The 14,664-nt window shown below is 43.5% G+C and overlaps 1 protein-coding gene across 1 annotated transcript in view; it reads right to left on the bottom strand.

Moving 5' to 3' along the window:
* SLC15A2 (solute carrier family 15 member 2) overlaps window positions 1-14,664 on the bottom strand; it is a 38,607-nt gene that overhangs the window by 14,071 nt on the left and 9,872 nt on the right. The window contains exons 6-13 of the mRNA XM_010165386.1: window positions 12,000-12,090; window positions 9,791-9,868; window positions 7,056-7,138; window positions 5,731-5,817; window positions 5,312-5,401; window positions 4,924-4,968; window positions 2,723-2,755; window positions 1,558-1,646 (exon numbers count right to left, since the gene is read on the bottom strand). Of these exons, the coding sequence (XP_010163688.1) occupies window positions 1,558-1,646; window positions 2,723-2,755; window positions 4,924-4,968; window positions 5,312-5,401; window positions 5,731-5,817; window positions 7,056-7,138; window positions 9,791-9,868; window positions 12,000-12,090 (596 nt within the window). The remainder of the gene's footprint in view (window positions 1-1,557; window positions 1,647-2,722; window positions 2,756-4,923; window positions 4,969-5,311; window positions 5,402-5,730; window positions 5,818-7,055; window positions 7,139-9,790; window positions 9,869-11,999; window positions 12,091-14,664) is intronic.

Raw genomic sequence — 14,664 nt, 5'->3', positions numbered from 1 at the left:
AGGAGCAGAAAAATGTGCAGTTTGTGTCATCAATGTTTCTGACCATCTGTGGCATCATTCTGGGTTATTTCTCCTGCCAATACATTTACATTTCTAGAGAATAAAGACCTTGCTTCTGAACTGAGAGCAAAACCAGTGAAACTCCACCAGAGTTACATGAGACAACCTGACATAAAGCAGCAGAAAATAGGTCCAGATCGGCAGGTCCAAACTGAGTACTGAGTTGAGATTTTAAACAAATCTGGTTCCAGAATCAGTGGTCTCCGCTCTTTGTAATGGTCTGGACTCACATTCCAGACTGACTGGGCTGTGGGAAATTCAGAGTAGGAACCCAAATTCTGTTTCTCAGTTACATGCCCTGGGATAAGAAAATATTTACTGCTTGCATCTTGTAATAAAAAAAATGGGTTCCATCTTCAATGCTGCATTGGGATTTTGTAGCACAAACTTTTGCAGCCACATAGGCTGATAACTTGCAGGCTACAGTGTTTCCAGAGCCACCTCCACAGCTAAACTGGCTGGGAGCCTGTTAGCACCCCACATCCAGGGGACAGAAACAGCATGGCATTCAGTCCTGATCGGTGCATGAGTTTGTGCTGCTGAGCGAACCAGCGTGTGCACTGGTCATCAGGCAGGAATTCTTCTGTCTATTTGGGGCTCAGCACAGGCTCACACTAAGGTAGCATAGAGAAACACAGCTTCTGATGTGTGTCCTTTAAAGGCATCCCTGCACCATCACAGGGCTGGACAATGCCTTTGATATGTCTTAGGTGTGAGTAATTCAGCATGATGGGAGAGCATCAGCAGGGTGAAGGGGTAGGCTTCTGAGGCTCCTTCCATCCCCATTTTATGTGGTTTTGTCTATCTAGCATTTTAGTTTGGATAGGAACATGCTTTTTAAGCCAATCTCCCACTTGTTGCCCCTTCACATGTTGTGGATCACATTGAGAAGTCATGCTTGCACAAGGAAACTTGTAATCCATGCACGCACATAACACTCCCACTGCTAAAGTCCACAGAGGCAGATACTCTGAAGTAAAATCTACCAAAATGCATAAAGTGGGTCTCAGAACCAACCTGGAGGTCTGCTCCTATTGCACTGCACTTCTTGCTAACATACACTTGGAATAAAATGTTTGGGTCATATGGAAATTCCCTTACACACTCACTGGTTTGGATCCTAGTGTGGAATCTGCTTTTACAACACTACAGGTAGCCCACATGGGACAGTGAATTTGGCCCCACAGGGACATTTCAGAATTATTTAGGGGTGATATAGGAGATAAGGTGAAGAACACTTTGATCAAATTCAGAGGGAATGTTCATATCTCCTTTCAGGGAAAATCTGTACAGAGCAGAATCCAACATCACTGAATTTTCCCGTCTAGAACTTCCAGGGCCTATGGAAGAGGGTGATGCTGCCTATTGGGGATGAAGTAGAGGCAAGTAATGGGAAGGGTGAATGGAAATTTGTGTTTCTCCTCCTTGAAAGCTATTCTGCACACTTGCTGCAAAAGAAAAAACACTGAGGCATCTGCATTGTTCCCAAGTACTTACGTGAAATTAAATTTGCACATGTTTATCAGGGGGTAGAGCCCAAGGTCAAAAATTGGGATGAAGACAAGAATAAGAAGTGGATTTAAGAACTGTAATACAAAAGAACGGGAGTTTAGTGACTGGAAAGCAACTTTCAGTAATTAAACTCATAAAGCACTGTCCTCCAGAAATAATTCCATTACAGAAAGGACATGAACAAACACTTAAAAACCTCCTGTTAAAATACAATCATAGTTTGCAGTTCAACAGCTTCTGCTATTTAGTTTTCAGAGGCATGAATATATTTTGTTCATATCCTCCCCTGCAAGAGTTAAGTAAGCATCACCGTCTCAATTACCCTGAAGAGAGAACAGAAGCATTATGTTTTTAAAGAGTACAAAACCCACTGACAATAGAGGCAGGTGACCTTCCATGCTGTGGTGGGATCTTACAACGAATCAGCAGTAATGGTAACATCTTGGGACTTCAGCAAAATCCCAGAGAAACAGGCACTATTCTGTGAGATTGGCAATTTCTCACACTTCCACACAGCTTGATAATCCCCCAGGAACTACATTTCTCCTGGGAGGGCCAGAGCTTGTCTGCTAGCCAGCAGTGGCAGAGCAAGAAAATAGAGAGTGAAGGAGAGCAAGAAAAGAGAGATGCTGTTTCAGTTTCAAAGGAAGATTTCAGGGAACAGAACAGCTTTGAATTTCTCCAGAGCTGTTCAGCGTAGGAATTGTAATCAACTGTGACAACACAGACTGTCGTGGAGCGCTCACATTTTCATCTGCCCTGCAGGAAGGGAGGAAGGAAACATATTTCAGGTACAATGCTCATCACAGCACAGAGGCATGTTAAAAGGAGGCACAGCTTGTATCATCCACATGCCAGTACTAGTTCAAGAACTATTATGGTGGCATGTCTCCCCACAACTCTGCATTATTCTGCAGGATTCAACCTCCGTGTTAGAACATCCTTGGGGTCTTCTGAACTCCAAGACCAAGCCTGAAAAATGGATAGTGAGCAATAAGGCAGAGTCCACACCACAGCAGTCGTCAGGAACACTGCCATTACCTTCAAAAGGAGCAGAGAAAGGTCACTGGTCCCATGAGAAAAATAAAAATGAGAAGGAAAAAGAAAATAAATTTCTAAGTGTTATTTCCTACCATATAGTATCTTTTACCTGCATTTGGTCAGGCTGAAGGACATATATTCCCTGAAACAAAAAGATATTCCAAGTGATTCATAAACACCATACTCAAACAGTGCATATGGCAAATAAGCAACCGGTCCAGTAGGGGCCTTAGCAGCAAAGGTGGTTTCCTCAAATGCTTTATATTGGCTTTAGCAGCTGATACTGTGCCCTTGACAACTGTCATCTAAGGACAGTGTTTAATGAGAAACGATTTGCAGAAGGAAGCTACACTCAGCCCTTGATATATGGCAGCTGGGACACAGCCTATGACAGGTACCCAGACCCATCTTTCAGACTGGCTGAGCCATGGACAAGGTGAGTGAGGAGGAATGGGCATGTTAGTGTCCCCACTGGGATTTAGACTTAGAGCTTCCTCCTTTCCTGCTTCTTTAATAGAAAAAGCCCAAATCCTATAAGTGAGTGCTCTCAAGCTTCAGGACCCTCTGAGCTCCACTGGCATTTCTCCCAAGCATCCCAAAAGGACCATCCCTGAGCCTGGGGGCTGCACAAACACCTCTTTCCTCCCTCCATCTGCCCAGTCCACCAAATGGGTTTTGGTCAGCTGTGACTTCTTGGTTTGAGACAAGAGTCCTCAAGGCTATAAGAGGTGCCTCACTCTTGCACCACCGTACCCAGGCCCCACAATTGCGCAAGGTCAACAGGATGGATGGACAGAAGGACCCCAGTCCCCAAAAGAGACTGATGGGCTGTCTCCAGGGTGGGGCTGGTGTTTGTCTGAACTCCACACAATGCTTTTCATTTGAAATTAAGATTAAAAGAGGAAAAAATTAGGAAGGAAATAATTTTTCAAGAAAGCGCTGTGGGAGTTTGTCTTCTGACTGCCAGGCTTGTCCTGAGCTGAATCTAGAATGTCTGTCTCTGCCAGCAGCTGCCTCCTGGGAAAGTAGAAACCATTGGTCACAGCAAAGGAGTCTTAAAATTAAAAATAACACACAAATATCCCCCTCCTGCTACTTTGTGCACACTACAAAAACGTGCCATTAAGAAACAAGCCTGCAAATATTTCATCTTACACTAAATAATTCCCTCTTTAACTCCAGACTTCCTAGCTGAGACCTTTGTCTGCAGAAGAGAGAAGTATGGAATAGTACAAACATGAACTCCAACAAGCCTAATGGTGGGATCACCCCAATGTTGCAGTTAATTCTCACCCTCATGATTTGGGACAACTCACCAGTGGAGAGGGGATGAGACTGAAACACAAGCCAAAAATCTATCCAGGTTGGTGTGACAAAAAAGCCCTGAAAATGTCCTTCTCCAGGGAGAGTTTAATAAGTGACACCTAGTGATTCTTAGATCTTCTGCTAATGGATCACCAAGTGTATGTGAGCAAAACACCAGAAAACAAAGACTGAATGAACTTTCATTCTTTTATCTTTCTGAGGAGTGTAAATATTACCCAAGGTATAGTCCTTTTCATGCCTTATTTGAATTAATTAAGCCTAATGAGTATCACATGCTGAGAGCCTGATTTTTAACAAGAGTGACATAGAGGGGCTCAATTTTTTTGCTTTAAGTCAATCTTAAACTGGAAAATAGGCTTCTACAATCCTAAACTCTGATGTGAGCATCCTTAGGTAAGATCTAGATGGCCTGTTAAAATATATATGTCTGGAAAACAGCCCTGTATGGTGGCACCTTTAGGCAGATAGCTGATCCACATTTATCTGCCACTGCACCATTTTCCATTCACATCTTTGAAAAAGTTTATGGCTACTGACTCATCACACCTGCTAATCCTCATCGCACCTCTACCCTATACACAAGATTCCTTCTGGTTTTAAGAGGCTTCATTAATGTATTGCCAAGCAAGAGCAGAAATATACAACTACAATAGCTCTAGTTGCACCTTACAAAGGCTATGTGAACTTTCCCTAATTTCTCTGTTTCCAGCTGGAAACCTTACCTGCTCAAGGTCACAGAGTGACTGGTTGCCAGTAGGTCAGTGCTCCTGACCTTGCAGGCTGCTGATGGCTCCCCAGCCCTCGCTCCTTGCCAAGATGTGCTGTGATAAATTGAACATGGCTGCACAGAGCCTCTCGCTTCTAATCACCAAAAGTGCAACTCACCCAGACTCATCAAGCAGATGCTCTTAGTACTCCGGTTAAAAAGCAAGAGCAGTGATGTTACTACTAGTCTTACCATCCCTGGTGACATTAAGTACTTACAAAATCAGCATTCATTTTTGTGGCTTGCAAAGTCCACCTGGATCCCTAAGGAGAAAACAGACAGCTGTGAAGCCTTCAAGATGTCTTTTCAGGGCTAGAAAACATGGGGACAGCGATGACAGTGCTGGAGGTCTTATTTCCCATCTATTCCTTCCCTTCCCTGTAACACCTGCCAGTAGGCAGGGCACATTTTTCCTTCTCACCCTCCTGTGCCAGACACCCAGCAGGACTGCAAAAGGATGGCCAGCAGTGATGGTGGGTACTGCCTTAGCAAGCCCTTGGACACCTGGTAGGAGGGTGGCACTCTTTTCCCCCAGGATGTTTTGGTCTGGAAGGACAGGGGTGCAAACCCAGGCCAGCAGACAATCTGTGATGTGCTGTACTGTACCTGCTGATCAAACAGGGCCCAGAAAATTGGCAGCGGTATGAAGAGGAAGAGAACGCGTGTCACCATTTTAACTTCCCCAATCAGCTGTTTCTAGAAAAGGAACACGCAAAAAGGTAAGATGGGGGTGAAAATCCAACAAGTGATTCAAGATACAAACCATGACATCTCCTATTTCTTTCTGCATGGCAGTTATTCAATGCACTTATTCATGATATTGGACATATTTGCATTCCTGCATTTCAGTGCAGCACCTAAACTGTCCATTAAGGGTCAGGAGAGTACAGATGTGGGAAGGGACAGGACAAATGAGAGCCCCGTGCATATGAGTGGTGTGGCCAGGTCAGTCTTACTCTCTCCCCTGTCTGTCTGCCTGTCTCCCCCCTTCCCACTCCAAATCTGCCAGGTAGGACATCACTTACCGAGTATTTTTCTGACGCCCAGTCCAGCCAGTGATCTCTCTTTGGAATCTGACTGGAGCGGTTTTTCAGCCGGTTTTTAATAGCAAACTGGGGAGAAAAAACAGGTGAGTAACTCCCTCATGATGTATCTGCCCTTGTCACCTTCCCAACTCAAGGCTGCCCTCTCCATCCCCATGTAAGCAGTGCCAGAAAGTTGCAGGGGTTTTTCTGGACACTTCCAAAATCTCAGATTGGATGCTTTATGACCAGTTCTCTGCAGGGAAGTTTCTGTGACGTTGGCTGATTAAAGGTGTGAGGTGGGAATGAACTACCTCATGGGCTTATCTTTCGGAGACAAATCTGACACTGGTCCCCAAAGACTCTTTCATGCTTGTTTTAAAACCTGCTACACAATAAAGCTTTAAACATCTTCTCTTCAGTTCTCTTCCAAAAAGCACCTGTCGGATCGACCACTGTGCTGGGGAGGAAATGCCTTGTTATCCAGCAATATAAAAAACAGAACTCTCACTCCCTTCTTGTCTGCAGACCTTTCTTTGCATATTCCTCCTGCAGCCCATGTCTCATGCACTCCTAGACCAGCTTTCAAGTTGGTTTCTCACTGGAGGAGACAGTGAATCACAGGAGTGACACCAAATTTTTAACTTGTTTGTTTATGCTGTGTGCTCCAGTCACTGAACACACTGAACACAGCCACCCTGTTCAAAAGATTTTTCATTTAGAAATCCCATCTTTAAGATCTGGCCTGTTTCCCCAAGGTAAATCTGGCACTAGGATTGACCTAGGTAAAAAGAAAACATCTGCTGTTAGCAACAGCTTCCTGAGAAAGAAACATCATTATCCACCTAATAAGAGAGTATTTTTTCACATACTATATTCAGCTCACGCACTGTGAAAAATAATTGATAAGGCTATAACGCGACTTCAGCAGGTGTCTCTTGCGTTTACATGAACATGCTGAATGTGCATCATGTGAATGTGTGCCATTATTGTCTGCTGAACTGATAAACTTCAGTAAAATTATTCAGCTGAAAAAAAATTGAGTCATATATCTGATACTCTGAGTTTCTGAATTTTCCTTTCAGTTCACTCTCCACCAGCATCTGCCACTAGTGGTTCTACTGCTATCAACTGAACAGTTCATGGAGCTAAGGAAAAACAAAACGCTGAAAGAATAAATTAGGACCTAAATGTGTTTCTTATGCCTTGCAGATCATCAGCAAGATATCCAGGATCAGGACTCCAAGTGTGACCTCCCCTTTCCCTTTGCACTTTTCTGACCTGCAACCTCAGAGTCATGCATGAAAAAGAAAACGGCACACACTTACGCCAATGCATTTGCACACTTCAAGTAAGACGTTCCCTTGTGGTGGCGTTTTTCTGTACAGTCCACTTCCCGCAATGAACACAACTGAAAAATATTATAATCCAAATGGGAATTCCCATGACTGAGGCTCAATTCTGCACTGGCTTCTGGGAAGGATCCCCCACCCCTGTATTCAACAGATAGCCTCTCCCTTTGGGGCTTACAGGATTGCACTTTTAACAAAATAAATGTATAGGACTCCTTTAATGCCTTCAGATGGAAGAAAATGCAACATCCTACAACAAGCAGTGTGATCCCTAGGAAGTCACAGTCTCATGATGTGGTCTGGCACAACAGGCACCTCCATGTCTGATCCATACTGGGGATCAAAGCTTTGAGAATTCCCCTTATCTATGCTTTTTGTAGGCTAAACTTAAAATACAATCCACATTGAACTGCTGCACCTAATGCTGGGAATCAGTCCTGAGTAATTGCAACCATGTGAGGATTAATCCCGATCCAACACAGGCTTTGTATACTTGCATCTCACACATTTCAGTGGAAACTGTCAGGAAGGTCACTGCATCACACACTGGTGTTAACAGAAATTACCTCTGTTTATGGTTTCCGTGAAGGGATATACAATTTTAGACATTTTGTCTTGGTTTTCTCCCTCAAAGCACAAAGAATATTGGACTGAGGCTTCAAAATCCTGCCAGAGAGGGGACTATCTGATTACATATCATTTGTCCTGCTCTTTGAGAGCCTCTGAGCACATTGCAATTCCAAAGATGTTAGCAGAGTGAAGCACAATAAAAGCTGAGTGTGAAATCCATATAACAAACCCATCTCAATGTTTTAAACTAACCCAATTGTCTGGGTCAGTCCACAGCCAGTGGCAAAAAGCAGGCACCTCTGGCCTCACACAGGAAGCCTGGGACACTGCAGGGAACTCACCATTTTTCTTTTCTGACTATGAAGACCCTTCACATCCAGTTTTGACTTGCAGAACTGTCAAAGACCTCTGAAGTCCGTTTAGGTGAGTTGCATTGAAAGACACTTGTCCAAAGTCACCCAGAGTGGGTAGTTGCACTATCTAATTTTTAGCATCTCCCTGTGGACCTGTTGGTGCCTCTAAAAGGTCATTCATTAGGTTTGCTGAAATACCTTCTGGAAATGCCATTGACTCCTTTGGGAACTGAGGCTCCTGCATTAGGTTTGGCATTTGGAATTAAATAGTATCAATCTTCCCGCATCTTTCAGAAACTGAAGCAGCGCAGAAAATCTTGCTCTAGAAGATTTACATTCTGCCTCTAAATCTATCCTTGTTTTCCATCATCACAAGGAGAGGGCCAGTCAGGGTTGAAAGGGTATTTTCTCCAGTTCTGCATGCTGCTCACATAGTCAAATATATCACTTCCAAGAGCATTTTAGCATGTTACAAAAGAATACGGAGCTGCTTTGCTGGGCAGGCTGTGGAATCTGGCAGCAGGACATCAGCTAAAAACACATTTCGATTGATGCCCTCACCACAACTGCAATATTTACACGTCCATTTTCCCCTGGGCAACTACTACCCTGCTAGAAACATTCATCACACAATGGTGCACAGAGGAGCCTATGCTGCCTTAAACTAATAGGAACAGGCCACAGGGGAAAAGAGAAGCTTCTCAGGCCTGTGACCATGCACTTTTTTGAAAATAGTTGCTGTAACATTAGCTGTGGCCTGATGACATTTCTTCAGTGTTCTGATTCTTCTCTCTGATGGAAGTTTGAGGGGAGCGAACAATATTCACACTCCCTGGGGGATGAACTTTTCAAATCACAGATGCTGTGATGAAATCACACAATTGCTCTGTCTCTCAATTAAGCTAACAAGCTGAATAAGAAGTCACCCCATGCTGTGTCAAAACCTCTCAAATGCAGCGTAATAAGTGGGCTGCTCCCCTCAGCAGCTTGCAACTGTGAAACTAAAGCTATTGGGGTGTCCTCTGTATTGGCTACCAAAGAGTAACAGTAAGAACGTGGAAATTGCTGAGTATTTTATAAGGGTTGAAGAAGAAATCTTGACGAGTACATCAATGCGGCTAAGATGCAAGCTTTAGGAAGTAGGGTGATTGCAGCTGCCTCCTGACACTTGGACAATAAGGGCTTTTTATTGCAACATAATAATAAGCTGTCACTGTAATTGTGGGAATTACTTCAGCCAAGCAAAGTGAGACAGCTCAGAATAAAGTAACGTCTTATTCAGCTCCTTCTGCAATTTCTGTGTGGTGCACAGATCCTGAAACAAAAGTCTGAGCCATTAAAGATGGCCCCAAGCAGCAAAGAACCTGTGGAAAGCTTAGAAGTGGCATGCTAAGCTACTCTTCTATAAGCTAGAGAACTCTGAGGACTCCTTACATTGCAGTTCAAAGATCAAGCCTGCTCGTATGCAAAGCTGCAAGCCATCAAGAGAATAATTTCAGTGCCTCCCTTTGCTTTGTAGAGCAAGGCAGTGGTATTGTGAAACATCCACCAGACCACCAGCTCACCAGTATCATCATAAAGGATTGCAGTAAAACCATGGTCTGCCCACCACTAAGTGAACTAGTGATCTTTCTTGTTTTTCTGAACTGTGGAATTATTGGATGACCTTGAACCCTTCAGTTTCCCATCATGGTATCCATCCAGAGCTAGTGAATTTGTGCTTTTTCTCATCTATCTATGGACTCAAAAATGCTAATTCCTATTACAAGTATTATTGTTTCAACTCACCAAGTGCCAACACCATCAGTGCTGCTGGGACACCAAAAGCCAGTGCATAACAATCCTCTCCAAAACATTTCACATCCCCTGAAAAAAGAAGTCAGAAATAAAAGCACCTCGTTACAGTCAGATTTATGTTACTGGGGCCTTTGATTTGCTTCCCCTAAATCAGTCACTTCCCCTGGCTTTAAATCTTCTTTGCTGGTGCTTGACACTGTGAATTGAATCTCCTTGAAACAGTTGTCCTCCCTTGATGAAGACAATTTGGAAGCAGAGTTAGGGTCTGCCAGCAAAAGCAGCTGATAATGGGATATTGATGAGAATGGTAGAAGAGAGGGGGCAGACAAATAGGTAGAAAGAAGTAGTAGGAACTGAAATTGGGAGAAAACACACAACATTTAAAATAACCTGAAGCCATTCTGTATCCACCTAGATCTAAATAAGTAGTACTACGTTTCCACATTATTGGTACCAGCTGCATGAGTTATTGAGCTAAAAACCTGAATCTGATTTCACAGCTACCTACAGAGGATGAAGTGGAAGCCAATACTTCTGCTAAATAAGTGGGAGCACAGGATTAGTTTTAACACTCCAGCTCCCTTTCTTTCCACCTTCCCAATCTCACTAGAAGCAGCCTGCTCCAAATGTCAGGTCTTGCAAGAGCTCACCAGGAAGCCAGGTTTGTTACAGCATGGCTTTGATCCATCTGAGCTATGGTTCACTGAAACCCCACACCTCTTGGAGCAGGTCAGTGCTCGTACCATGTGAATTTAGAAGTACAGTTGCAAAGAGCAAGCCAGCAGCGTGGTCTGTGTTTGTATGCCAGTGGCTACAAATTACTGCATTATTACACGTAGTAATAACAAAATGGCTAAAATAAGCCAACACAGTTAACGGGAAACCAACTCATGAAGCCTTTGGTTGTTCCTGTTTGTTGTCCCTGGGCAGTCATGGTCAGCTGCATAGCTGTGTACGTGCATAGCATTTATTTACTTATTTTCAGCAAATTAGTTGAAATCCAGCAAAGCTGGCAGCGACACGTTATGGGCACACTGAATTTCTGACATGCAAAATGAGCTGAACTTCTCCATCTAAAAGTATATATTCCACATTTCTGCCAAATGTCTATGAGCAGCATCTCTTGCTCTTCCAAGAAAAGCTTTCACACTTAGCAGAAATTTTACTCTTTTCCCATCCTCTCCACCTCATGTCCATGCTGGAACTAGTTTATTGCTAGGCTATGTTGGCACAGGTTTTGATGTTCAGAGGGGACTGGATTTTCGTCTGCCCACTGACTACAATGAGTAAAAGCCCCTTTTCAACAGAATGCTGACCTGAGGACATTGGTGAAAGAGCACAAGATCCAGCATTTGTCTTTGCCTGTAGGCATTGTGTAAATAGAGACAAGCATGATTGCCCACAGCCTTGTGAAACGAACAGCCTGTTGAAACAACCACTCTGAACAAAGAAAGTTTCCCAGAGGCCACGGGAAGGAGTGAAAAAAATTGCTACTAAGTGTGAAAGCTACCTCAGTCCCCATCCCCATCGACTATGGCCTGCTGCTCTGCCACTCGGTACTTAGAGCAAGCCAATCCTCTTGGCTTCTAGGCACAGCGATACAATGAAGTAAGTGCACCAAGACTCAGGGACTAAAGAGGTTAGGAGAGCTGGCTAGAATGTAAAGTAGGTCTTAAGTGGGGCATAGGCCTGTGCTTTGTCTTCAAGGCTAGTTGCTCAGGGCTGCAATCTTGCAAGCAGACAAGGATAGAGCCCTCCAGAAGTCAGCAGCACCCTGTCGGAGGGAGACGGTAGGACTTCAAAACCAGCCCTGCTAAGTTTTTCAGCACTGACATCTGCACAGGAAAGAAGAAATCAGCTCCCATCCACAGGTCACCTGCAGGCAAGACAGAGAAATAATCCTCCACTGGCAATGGGGAGGATTAGACGACCATACAGGTCCTTCCACTTTTCATATTTTAATTCTACAGTTCAGGCTGGCTTTGAAATACAACCAGGAATATAGTTTCTGTGACTTGTCTGCTAGTACTATAAATCTGTTACGCTGCTATGGCAGGATTAACCAGGCGTAAATGCAATACACTGGCCACTCCACAGATAATATAATTTCTGCCATTCAGTTGTCATAAAAGCCTAACTATGCACAGCAGAGTAGTCAGAGGGCAGCTAATTTATTGTCTTATTCTAAATCAGCACTGACCTCTTAATACAGGAGTTACAAACGTGGAGATCAAGCTTCCAGCATTAATGGATAAATAGAAGATGGAAAAAAACTTGCTTCTCTCCGAGGTCTAAAACAAGAGAAGATAATATCAATGTCACGGCTAATGCACAGCATTGGGCTTGCAAATTGAACACTATCAATTCTCTTGTTAGGAAGGCTGGGTAAATATTGACACACAGTGCATAAAATGTTAAGCAAACAAGCTTGCGTTCAGGTGATGGTAAATGCTCACACAAATCAGCTCATGATACCTGAGAAGCACTTGGGGGCTTTCTGGCATTTCAGAGGAAAAGCCACTGCTTCACAAGTGTTCCGAGATTGGATGGAGGGGAGAGCATTTACTTATTCAGAAGAAGTAGCATGATTCAGATCCTCTGTCACCTAATTCAACCCAATTTGGCACGGTTTGACAAGCTCATAATTTCTTCCCATGTCTCTTTTTTTTTTTTTTTTTTCCCCCCCCCCCCCCCTTCTGTGTAGAAATAGAAAGGGAAACCTGTGTATTTTGAAGAGCTGGTAATGACAACACAGATGAGAGAGTGCCAGCAAGTGAGAGGTATCCATCAGACAGGAGATTACCAAGCTGAGGCCAGTCAACCTCAAACTAAAAGGGTAAATTAAATCTACAGGAGCACATTCAAGAGCCTGATGGAGGCATGAACTTTAAGAGAAAGAGTTCAGAATTTAATTGATGTTGTAACATATTATAGTTCATCCAGTCAAAGGATTCCTGTTGATCCTTCTTCTTCCTGCATAATTCACAATCTGGAAGGAACAGAGAACTTGATGCAGAGTTTGTTCCTGTTAGCAGGAATAATGTCTGAGGGCATTTAACCGAAAGCAGCCTCTCCTTCCTTGTGGGTGAGACATACATGCACAGTCACATGGACATACACAGTGCCAAACCTTCTCCCTGTGCCTGGGTGGCCCAGCAGAGTGGAGAATGAAGAGCAGGCTACCTGACCTACCCCACGCTTATCTGTATCAACAGTTATGGGACACCTGAGTTGGTTAAACCAGCATTTAAGGACAGCCCAAGACCCAGCAGCTAATATACTCCATATGTATCTAGGCTTCAACCCCAGCTGTCACCAAGTCCTGTAAAGCTAGTGGGCAAATTGCTTAGGAAATGGCTTGGTGCCTGGAGGAGAGCTGCTTAGGGCACCCTGAGCCACATCGCTATGACCCGAGCATCATTTGAATGCAAAGCTTTAACTTGGCTGAGTGTGAGGCAGCTCCTCAGGGGCCTGGTTCTGTCCCCTCTCCTAATATGTCCTGCTACATTCTGCTCCCTGAGACAAAAATATTCACAAAGCTAGAAAACAGGAGAAAATGGGAAGAATTGCAGGCAGCTAAAAGAAGATAGCTCTTAAGGAATGAAGCCTGGGATCCAAAAATGTAACAAAACTTCCCTTGACTGCCAGTGTAGCCAACAGGAAATATTCCTACTTTATAGGGCAAGAAGCCTCTTATCACAGGGGACCACTGCAGGGAAAGTGGGTGGGTGGGAGGGCTTTTCTTTACGTCCCCCTGTGAAGCAGGTGCTGGGCAGGTGAGGGTGAGAGCCCCATTGCCTCCCACTGCCACCCCTCACTTGGACTAAGGGCTTTTAGCCTTACCCCGGCACAGTTATAAAAACCCGATCAGCTTGAGCTTTTGGCTCTTCTACAATTTTATTTCCTAGCGTGTCTCAGGCAATCTAATCCATAAATTACTCATAAATTATTTATTCTGGTTTAAAGGATTCATAAGCCTTATAATAATCATCTCTATAGCATGTTCCCATGGTTAATAGCAAACAGCACTGGGTCTTACTATCTCTTACACTCCTTTTCTGTCCTTACCAGTGTTTCTGATTACCTGGAACTTTCTACTGCTAAGCTAGTAAAAAGTATATTTTTTTTCTTCATTCTACCTTTGTGACTAGTTATTTGTCATCATAAGGAAATCCAGAGAAATGAGCAGCCTCAGCAATCTCTCCCACTCCCAGAGCAGCCCTGCCATGGCTTGACATAGGTGGTACAGTAGAATCCTCACAGTTCCGCCCTCTTCTAGTCAAATTCATACCTCTAACCCTTTGTATCTGAGCAACTCTGATTTCTGAGAGCTGAGAAAAACTCAAGCATGCAGCTCTTGACACAATAACGTCTAGAGCAACAATTATCAAAAGGAATGTACTGGTAAGAGAAGAGGGTAGTGATGCATAAATAATTAGGAGCATCTTATTTCACACATTTTCAGATTTCAATCATCGAAAAAAAAAAGGGTCAGAGAAAAGCAGAAGTGAGTACAAAAATAATGACCCAGCAGCTTGCAAATTACACTGATTGGAAAAAATAATTTCCTCCCTATTTTCCTAATCTTTGGAGCAGACATACATTAGCAACATGATTTGGATTAGCTAATTTGAGAAAAGGTAGCGTACATGATAATCCTGATCTCCTTGGCAACCAGAAAATAAAGAAACAAAGAGAAAGCTATTTAGTTCCTTAAATACACTGTTTGAAAGCAGCTTTGGTCCTTAATTAATATGCACAGCAGCCTTTGCATTCATATAACCTATCATAAATATAATTTCATTCAGGCATTTTTAGCTTGGACTCCTAATCCCATAGACAAAGATGAGTGGAAATCTCCTACA

Source organism: Antrostomus carolinensis, unplaced genomic scaffold (assembly GCF_000700745.2).
Source record: "Antrostomus carolinensis isolate BGI_N321 unplaced genomic scaffold, ASM70074v2 scaffold9013, whole genome shotgun sequence".
Lineage (NCBI taxonomy): Eukaryota > Metazoa > Chordata > Aves > Caprimulgiformes > Caprimulgidae > Antrostomus > Antrostomus carolinensis.
The sequence above is the reverse complement of the archived record's forward strand: the minus strand, read 5'-3'. Positions and strand labels throughout refer to the sequence as shown.